General features: G+C 28.7%; 2 protein-coding genes across 3 annotated transcripts in view; one reads left to right on the forward strand and one right to left on the reverse strand.

The window, feature by feature from the left end:
- Nucleotides 1–1782: 1782 nt before the first annotated feature.
- LOC108690716 (eukaryotic translation initiation factor 4E type 3-like) lies at nucleotides 1783–4635 on the reverse strand. The gene is made up of 6 exons (XM_018198152.1): nucleotides 4395–4635; nucleotides 3331–3451; nucleotides 2636–2743; nucleotides 2398–2520; nucleotides 2211–2310; nucleotides 1783–2151 (listed from the first exon to the last, which is right to left on the reverse strand). The coding sequence occupies exons 1-6, from the start codon at nucleotides 4541–4543 to the stop codon at nucleotides 2117–2119; spliced, it is 636 nt and encodes a 211-aa protein (XP_018053641.1). The 5' UTR covers nucleotides 4544–4635; the 3' UTR covers nucleotides 1783–2116.
- Nucleotides 4636–6699: 2064 nt separating this feature from the next.
- The window catches only part of LOC108690707 (protein Star-like), a 5892-nt gene continuing 2281 nt past the window's right edge, over nucleotides 6700–10310 (forward strand). Inside the window, exons 1-3 of one of the 2 annotated variants that reach the window (XM_018198135.1) lie at nucleotides 6700–7299; nucleotides 8195–8553; nucleotides 8868–8897. In XM_018198135.1, coding sequence (XP_018053624.1) covers nucleotides 8352–8553; nucleotides 8868–8897 — 232 coding nt within the window. In that variant the 5' untranslated portion in view covers nucleotides 6700–7299; nucleotides 8195–8351. Of the gene's footprint in view, nucleotides 7300–8194; nucleotides 8554–8867; nucleotides 8898–9167; nucleotides 9249–10310 lie in introns of those variants that run through there. The other variant, XM_018198136.1, reaches the window with a different exon arrangement.

A 10310-nucleotide genomic window follows, 5' to 3' on the forward strand; every position in this document is an offset into this window, starting at 1 on the left:
ACAAATTAGAGACATAATTGAAATCTGATTTAAAATTATTGTCTAATAGATATTGACTGCTTAAACGAACTTACGTTTTATCTTCGAGAGGCATCCTCCTGTTGACGTCAACATGAATAATATCGAGGAGCCATAAAATGTTAACTCGGCGCCAAATAGTCGCGTAATGTTATTGGTTTTCTAGAGAGATTAATAGTAAATATTAAAATTTGTTTTTCAAGATGCTTCAAGGAATTCAATAGAACTCCAGAGAAACTCCAGCATTTGTCATTCAAATTTAGTTCATAATACCTGATCCAGACAAAAAATTCTCTATTTTCTTTGCAGAGAAAATAAAGACGGTTTCTCGCTATTATATGAGACAGAACCACATTCCTCCACCTAATTTCAACTTCAAGCTAATTCTTATAATCCCGATTCACACATTCTTTACATTAAAATATATTGATAAGCATGTTATCCAAGAAAAATATTCATATTTCACATACAGTGAGTGCAAAAAAGTATTCATACAAAGAAATATTTTTTAAAAAAACTTTATTTTTTAAAATTAAATATTATCCAGCGAGAAATGAGTCATCGAATTGATGTCGAATCGATATCGATACAATGATTTCAACACCAATTCGACGTCGATTCGATATTGAATTGATGATAATTTCTTGCTGGGTAATTAACAATTTATTCATAAAGTATAAAATAGACTGTATGTTTCTTAAAGTTATATATACCAAAAAGATGTGTATTAATTATAGAAAATATATTAAAAAATAAGCGAAAATTAAAAGTTCCATTGTTTGGATGCTCAAAAAGTCGAGAAATTTAGCTTATATTAGAAATACATGCAAAGCTCATTCATATATGTTAGAACAGAATGTATTCATGGTATAAAATTGCTAATTAATGTTTATTTTCTACAAATAATACTTTTTTCATAATAAATTTTCTTGTATTATTGCTTATTGCTCTTATCTTGAATACTTTTTGCTCTCATCGTAAGTTATTTTTCTCGAATTAAAAAATTACAAGCAGAGAAGTTAATGTAAAATAATTCGCAGAACGGATAAAATCTATATGGTACTTTTCCACGCGTAAACTTTCTTTAGGGCTTTATCAAATTTTCCAGGTCTTCATCAAATTCAAGGTTAATATCTAATATCTGCATGTTAACAGACGCGCGTAATCATCTTGTCGCGTGATTTTACATTATTTCCTTGAGAATCTTAAATACTATTTCAGATTGATTGCGTTGAAAGTACGACAACCATATCGGCACGCAATTACCATTTCTGAAATTCATTTATATATTAATTCATTTATATGAATATATATAATAGTTCAACATCTTAACATTCAGACCGTGGCATTTCGTATTTAAAGTAATAGAAAATATATTTAACGGTCTTGTTCTCAATCTTATTTTTAAATACTACTTTTGATGTATTGTTGATAAATTTTGAAAGGTGGAGATAATGAGTTATAATTAATAACACAACAGGAGGCAGGCGCCAGACATCCTCCTTCCTACGCACACTCTTATATAGAGGTGTGTAATTCATACATATAAAATATGCACGAATTAAGAAAACACGGTTTGCAAGTTTCGTAAACACTTCAATCGATCTAATCAATAATCAATCATCCCATGTTTTATATAAAGTGTAGACTATGATTATAAGGATACGAAAATAAGGATACACTTGTATCAAGGTAATATCTCGAAATGTTATGCGCTCTTATTTAAAATTATGTTTTGAGAGAATATAAATACAGACGCGCATAGTAAATATAAAAATATATTTCGTGTTTGTAAAACGGTTACAACAGCAATTTGATTCGACAAGATATCGAATCCAATGCGTAATGCATTTAATAATACGCATTTAAACAAATTCACAAGTAACAAACTTTTAAAACATATATATAATGATAACTCTCTTTCTCTCTTCAGCACATCTTCTGTGTTTCGAATACAGAAGGGACTTCCATATTATTCGACAATATGAACATTATTTATACATCACGTAAACATATGTTCGTTAATTGTCATATAATCTTATATAATATAATATATTTAACGATTCAATATAATCTTCATCACAATGTTGCTGTATATTTAATGTCTCCCGTATGCATGATTGGACTTATGAGCTAAAAAAGAAATATTTTTTAATTATAAATTTTCTTAATACAAGAATATCAGCACTTACGTTTATAAAACTCTCCCAAGAAGTTTACGTTAGGCACTAGAGAATGAACTTTGGATAAAACCGTAGCTTTTGATACTAGATCAGCGTTTACGTTCCAAATCTAAAAAGATAATTTTTAATTCTATCTGATCAATTCTATCTTTTTTTTTTTAAATTCTTCTGTCTACTTGATTCATGACATACATACTTGAATGAAATCCTCTCTATCACGAATAGATACAGTCACGCCACAAATTTCATCATCCTGCGCCACATCTGAAACAAATTGCTCTCCAATAGCTGCAAGTACTACTTCTTTCCACACATGTTCCTAAAAAACCAAATATCATACAAACTAATCAATTATTTAAAGTTCTATGTGCAGGGAAATAAGAAGATTATCTGAATAAAAATTTGTGCTCGTATAAATGTATTAGAATATTTACGGTATCATATTTATGGCACTTCAATCTCCAGGTACCACCCTTTTGATTCACTTTGTCTTCCCATAAAGGATATCTGTCATCTCTCATTAAATGATAACTGTATTTAACCTGACGGCAAAAAGAAATAATTTATTGTGAAATATAAATAACAAATTAAATGACAAATATTATGATAATATATCATAATACAGTGCCAAATAGTATAACTAGATATTAAATAACATAATATAATTTAAACAATAATATAATTAATGTCAATTCTAAATATAGCTCGTCTATAATAATCTTGCCTACTTTACAAACGATAAAAAATACACTCTACATACAGAATAAAAGTTTTACTACTAAAGTAAAAATTTCATATATGATATATATGTATAGGTATGTACATAGGAGAATGATAAAACTTTTTGTCACTATCAATTTATTCTTATTATACGCAGACTTGTTATGTTAATAACACAGAAAAATAAAACAGAAAAATATTGAGTTTTTTTTTCGTAGAAATATATAAACATTTTGTTAAAACAATTCAAATAAAAAACTATTTTTACCAATAAAACTATTTTTACCAAATAAAATTAATATTTTTAAATTGTAAAAAAATTTTTTCATTATAATTTAACGAAATTAATTACAACAAATATAAAATATACAAGGAAAAAATTTTTCTGTATATAGATTTTTTATCATACCTGCATGTCCCCGGCATTTGGTATATTATTAAAGACTGCCCAGAAAGTTTGAATGGTATCTACGGTATAGATTTTCTGCAAGTTGTTTTTATATTCCTCAGCGGTTGTACCAGGGATAGCTCTGTCAATTTAGTAATTGTTTCGAATTAGCGACGTATTTAAATTTATGATAGGAATAATTTGATTCTCCCTCTCTCTTGCATCTGAGATATAAGTCTCTCCAAATTCAGTAAATGATAATAGGAAATTTCAATTAAAATGAAACAGATAAAATTACATAAATTGTAAAATAATACTATTTATTCTTTGTTTAGTTATACGTATATAGTCTGATAATAAAATTCTCGGACTGCAGCAATAAAACAACACATATATCAGATAACAAAATGTCATGTTTTATCTTTCAAAGTACCTCTCCATGACATCAATCCATTTCACACATCTTATTTGATATACAGCTTCAAAATATTTTTTAAATTGTTGAGTTTGTTAAGATTATCCATAGTCGAATATAATTTTTTCGGATTTCATATCGTTCCCAAACCTTAATCATTGAAAGATAAGAATTTTTAACACGTCGAGGATATATAGAGGAAAAAACTTACATATTATTTATTATATCCAACGTTATTTATTGATTTTATTTTTGGAACATTCTGTATAGTTGTATAATTAAATGCATAAAATTCTTTTGAATGATAGTGATAAATACATGTATCGTAATTTATTAATAGAACACATAAATATGAATATATACGAATGAATTTTTCCTCTGTGACGCAATGGCAGTTGCGAAAACAAAAGAATAATGTGCATTTATGAAAACGTAATGTGTAAATTAATTTTGCGCGTATCTGCACGTTGGATTATTTAAATAAAGGGAAATCAAGAACAGTGATCAAGAACAACGTCGATGTTGGATTGATGATTTTTTAACGGCATTTCTCGCAAGCGTCGTTTACAATGTCAAGAGCGACCACGATAAGATCGAGATGCACCATCGCATTGGAATGCATCGCATAGTGGAACAGGAAAAAGAAAAAAATCACCGCGTTTGCTCTCACTTGTCGAGCCAAAAGGTCCAGGGTGTTTGCAGCGGAATGCCGGAGTCCTCATCTTTCTGGATTACGTTAACGGCCTCGTCCGACAACACCGGCGTTTTCAACAGGTCCGCTGAGGTGCCCTCCTTCGTTTCACATTCCGCCGCGGCCATGTTCGAAACGAACGATGCAGCAGCGCTACAACGTCTAAAATCATGTGATGATCACCGTTGCCGTTGCTGTCGATGACTGTGGCGAGAACCGATGACGTTTGTCGACCGAGAAAAAAAAGGAGATATAGTGGCGAATGCGACAGAATAATGGCATATCGTCTTCGAGACCAGCGCGCTCCGATGTTGCATTTGAAGTTGGATGAAGTCCATCCTATCGAACGTTTCGTAAACGTTTAAATCAATTCACTTTTAGTCTCTATTTCAAATGTATTCTTCGCTTACGTAAAGCTAAATAGGAATGTTAATAAACTCTAGATCTGGAAGTTTTTTGGATTAATAAATAATTTATGTATCTTCAATTGCTAATCATCTTCAATTATAGAAGAAATATGTAATAGTCAGAAAAATCAATATATGTTGCATCTTACATAAAAACAGGATTAGCGTTTTCTTTAATTTATAAAGATCTTGGAATATATATATATATATATGTTTCTCATATATTTAGTGCGCTTAAACTTAGACAATATTATTTTAAAGAAATATTATTTTAAAAAATTAATTTTAAATTTAAATAATTTCTCTACATAATTCAAGATAATTGAAGAGCATTGACGTTATCGACTGTTTCTTATTCACAGAAAAATGAAATTTTACAGAAATATATAATGTAATTTAATAGAATATATATACACATTTACGAAGTATGGAATAACCACAAAGTAAAAAATTAATTATTGCATTATTCTTGAATATTCATGTTGGATGATTAAAAACGGTCGATAATGTCAATGCTCTTCTATATAAATTAATATATATAATATATATAAAGATTTAATATATATAATGTTATAGATGTTTTAATAAATAATTAGATTAAAAGATGATTTTTATTTTCATTTTTTTCTTCTTATCGGTTTAAATTGCAAACATTACTAGCAACGAAAGAAAAATTCGCACAATCTTGAAATATTATCAGTTACCTGATTAGAAATTAACAATATACCATAAGGACATGATTAGATAAGATATACCTTGTTAAGGTCATCCCGATTAGGTCCTTATCATTACACAATCGGGTTAATCATAATATAACAATTGATTTTAACTAGCAATGAATCTTTCAGGCTATTGTGTTTACATCGCTTATATAGATAAACGCCGGATATCTATCATAATATGCAGATTGAAAAAAATGTGTGTGATACACTCCTCAATTCATGTATTTGTCATCACAATGCATGCAAAAATACACACGCGATGCTTTTCTTATATAAAGAAGTAGTTCTTCACGCATTGTATTTTTGCTCTTAGCAGAAACTACATGCCGATGTCTAATATCACTAATAATATTCGTTAATAATAGATAAGTCAATCCACCTTGAGAAGGAATTAATCTTTATACTTCACATATACGTTGTGCTTAGCATGTGTATAGTGAGACTGTATTATATTATTTTCATAATTGCTAGTACACATGTGCCAGATACACATGTGTGTCATTTAGCGATTTCATTTCGTATAAAACAGCAAATAAACAAATATTTCTATTTTCCTGTTTTTTTCAAATGTTTCACTCTATACTTCTATTCTATCTATTAATTATTTTAAATGTCAATATTAAAAAAATTTTTTAAAGATATTTTTTTAAAGAAAAATTTTTCAAAAAAAGAGTTTGTTATTAATAACTGACGGATATCAAATTCATCCTTGTTTAAAAAATTGTTGTGCATTACTTATTTTACCTTTTCCAACTTGATTAAAAATTACATAGCATCAATAAAAAAATTATAAAAGTCCATACAGAAAAAAAAATTATTTATTTATATTTCATAAATGTATTTTCTTTTCTTTTCTCAATTATATTCAATAATAATTGATATTCAATAATAATTGATATATTCTTTGAAGAAGAAAGGGATTCGTAAGCATTAAATTTTAATTTAAAAAATTTAAATTTAAATTTAGTCTATAATAAGTAGAAATTCCATTATTAATTCATATAGATTATCTGTCGTAATCAGTTATCAGGCGAACCGCTTCTCGAGAATTAAATTAAATTAAATTCATTTATTTTTGGAACACCCTGTATAAGCATATCAGCACATCACACAGGCAAACGTGTACCTACACAGATAGACTTGTTTCAAAGAGTATCTTCAAGCCTAGTGCCGATGGCATTCATTGATATTCGTGGTCGGAATACGGCAGCGAGCGGTGAGCCTCTCTCTCCTTCTGTGTCTTTCATTTCAGAGATGTCCGAAAGCGTCATCTTTTGTGAACGGTGCCGTTTTGTTCACTGTTGCTTCGCGAACCGTGACACGACACGCTCACGTAAACGCCCATGCTAAATTTATCTCGCGTATCGAAGCCGCACAATATTCTTCTAGTTTACCGTAGCATCGGGCTAGCCACACGCGCGCGTACATTGTGCCACGAAACGAAGGATTCCTTGTGAAATTATTAGGCAACCGTCTTATCGTGATTTAGGATATTGACCCTTTAAAGAACTTGTGATATGCTCTTTGAGCACGTGTAAAAGATTCGACAGAAGTACGTCCAGTCGAACAATAATTGACAATCCAATGATGACCTTGGCAGAACGTACAAAACGAAAGTTTTAAAAGATGCAGCGGGAAAATGTTGTATTAATCACTTTTGATAGAATACATAAACGATGTCGCTTAAAAGCATTTTAGTCTATCTGGGAAAAAATTGAAAATTATATGTTATAATTTTAAGAATAATAGAGAAAGGTAAGTAATAAGAATAATGCGAAACGCATGATGTGTTTTATTATAATATGAATAGAAACTATCGCGTAACTTATTTATTTATAGTTATACGTAACGTATATTAAATCATATTTTATATGTTTAACGTCTAAAAAAAATATATATGAAAAATTTTCGTGACTTAGATGAACTTTTTAGATTCAAAACTGAATCTATATTGTTTCAATTAATCGTTTTATTTAGTCTTGATTAACATTTTTATCGATTTTCGATTAGTCATCAAATTATCTTGATGTATTGAAATTTTACTACAGAATATTCATACTTTTTTGTCGGAGAATTAAGGAATTCTCAAGCAACATTTATGGTGCTGTATTTATATATATATTATATTGTTTCATCAGTGTGTGTGTGTGTGTGTGTGTGTGTGTGTGTGTGTGTGTGTATAACTATATAGTTATGAATATTTCATGGTATTGTGTTAAAAATCTTTCGATCTTTTATCAATTCAGAGTTTATATTTTTGTGTCTCTTTTTTCTATTCCATTCGATTTTCGTGAAGGTCAATTTTAAAATACGTAAAATACGTAAAAAAATATACTAATTTAAATTTTAGATGGAACTATGTATTCGATATATATCTAATAATTAACTTACTCATTATCGTATGCTCAGTAGTGCGCAATAATAGTCATTATAAATTCAATGAATTCGTAAAGTGTTATGTAAGCAAACAAGATAATTTAAAATTTTATCAAAGAAACTGTGTTTTTTGCTATACTAGAACTTAATTTTTTGCTACATTTATATTGCTAATAGCGCGTAAAAAAATGTTTAGACTGCCGAATAGCTATAAACGAATATGTCACAGAGAACTGTTAGTTCTTTCTCTCAAAAAAAAATTGTCTGCGAACAGTGCGAACATCTGCCGCTCACTGCGTAAACGATGTTTAACGTTGATGATAAGCCGCGCATAAGTGAGAGCCTTCCTGTTGAATCGCATTTCGTTTGCTCGTGGCTACGTAGCGTAGAAGAAACAACTCGGTATTGCTTTTCACACATTTCCCGATGAGATGCAAACCAACGCTAACTACCAACACGTACTTAGGCAAATGTCGAACTTATACTATTCGCGCCGAAAGTGGATTTTTCTGATCACGCTGATTTTGTGCGTAGTTCTCATTGTTCTTGTCACGAAGTATCCGTTTGTTAAAAATAATATAATAGTACGCGATACGTACCTGGACAATGTACCCGCAGATTTATATCAAACAGGTGAGAACCTTTTAAAGAATGTTCTTTCCAAATATATTTTTTTCTTTAAGATAAGATGCTACAATTTTGAACATGATACAATTCTGAATCAAATAAAATTTTGAATTGATAATCCAATTTTGAAGATACGCGCTTGATTTTTTCTTGTTGACTAGTATCCTACACAATGAGAACCAAACTTGATTCTCGAAATTAGAATTCAAATTTTATTTTAGAGTTGTATAACGTTCAAAATTGTACTACCTTACCAAAAGAAATAATTCTTCACTTCAAAGGCAATAGCAACATATATATTCTTCTTGTCATTGTTACAGTGTTGGACACATGGTACAACTTTTCCAATAGTGAGTAATTCTAATCATTTGTAAGTTATTTTTAACAATACTTAAAATAAATGTCAATGTATTGTAATCTTTAGTTTCAGCAAATGTTTTGTATAATAAACAGATAATTGTATAAATTTTCTATTGCAAGTAGAATAGAACTAATATGTGAAAAAAATACGTACGTCAAAAATAGATTAACATTCATGTTTTTACAGAAATCTTCATTTCGAGAAAATTATACTTGAACAATGGAAAATTACATCACTCTCATATGTTATTATTACTCTTTTACTAGACCGTGATACTTGTAAATTTAATTAACGAAATGCGATCCAGGCATGGTATACATAGCATTGATATCACGTGAAGGTATAACATGTCATTCTGTACGCGCTTGAATTACTCAAATAATAATCTCGGTGATAGAATTACTAATCACGTATTTAAAATACGAAGTGATAAATCAAAGCCATGTCTATAAAAGCAATTTTGAATCAAATAATGCCTATAAGAGCCAAACACAGGATGTCAGCATGTAAAATATTTATTTAATTATTAGCTGAAGTACTTTTCGCCTATTGCGGATCCTTCTCAATATCGCAATTCACTTAAATTACTAAATATGAAAAACGCTGATAATAAACGAATAGAACATATAATTATAAATCGAATTAAATGACATGTAGCCGTGTCATGTGATGTAAAGCTGTTACTGTTTAGAATCGAAACGTCTATACTTTATCTAATAATTAAATGAATATTTTACACGCGGACATCCTGTGTTTTGGCTCTTATAGGCATTATCTTTATTTGATTTATTCTTTTGAGCCTATCAATTCTTTTTATTTTATTTTGAATTTTGAACAATTTTGAATCTTGATATTTAACAATAGTAAAATTTTAAAAGTATGAAAATATATAAACTTTTATTCATATATTTTTTTAATTGATTTGTTTCTATAATCCGTCAATTAAATAAGACAAATTATTAAATAGATTTATTAGTCTTATAAAAATTATACGTGATATACATATAATATTATAAAGATTTGTAATATATTATGTAATATATCGCTTATCTGAGAAATTTATTCTATTTCTTTTTCAAGAAATACGTTTGAATGAAATAAATAGTACACGGAGAGAATTTTCTTTCAAAATTTATCCTAAATGTAATAGTTCTGATACAATATATTAAAATTCTTCAAAATAACGTTATTTCACGACTATATTCATATTTTCAAGATAAATTCTAAGAAAAAATTCTTTCCGTGTCTAGTGACGGAATCAATACAGTGACGCAATCAATATCAATAATGAATCATGTATTTCATCTGTTTCTCATTTAGACAAAGTCATTTTTATTAACTAGTATAGACAAGTTCTTTTTTTTTAATATTATGTATATTACTATTAAATAATAATATTACT

The sequence above is a fragment of the Atta colombica genome, unplaced genomic scaffold (assembly GCF_001594045.1).
Source record: "Atta colombica isolate Treedump-2 unplaced genomic scaffold, Acol1.0 scaffold35, whole genome shotgun sequence".
Taxonomy (NCBI): domain Eukaryota; kingdom Metazoa; phylum Arthropoda; class Insecta; order Hymenoptera; family Formicidae; genus Atta; species Atta colombica.

What these genes read in the sequence shown, in the direction of transcription:
- LOC108690716 (XM_018198152.1), bottom strand. Translation starts at nt 4,543, where the DNA reads ATGGCCGCGGCGGAATGTGAAACGAAGGAGGGCACCTCAGCGGACCTG. An exon ending in ATAGAGAGGATTTCATTCAA is followed by an intron (nt 2,311 to 2,397) that starts GTATGTATGTCA and finishes TTATCTTTTTAG; the next exon opens with ATTTGGAACGTAAACGCTGA. An exon ending in CTTGGGAGAGTTTTATAAAC is followed by an intron (nt 2,152 to 2,210) that starts GTAAGTGCTGAT and finishes TTTCTTTTTTAG; the next exon opens with CTCATAAGTCCAATCATGCA.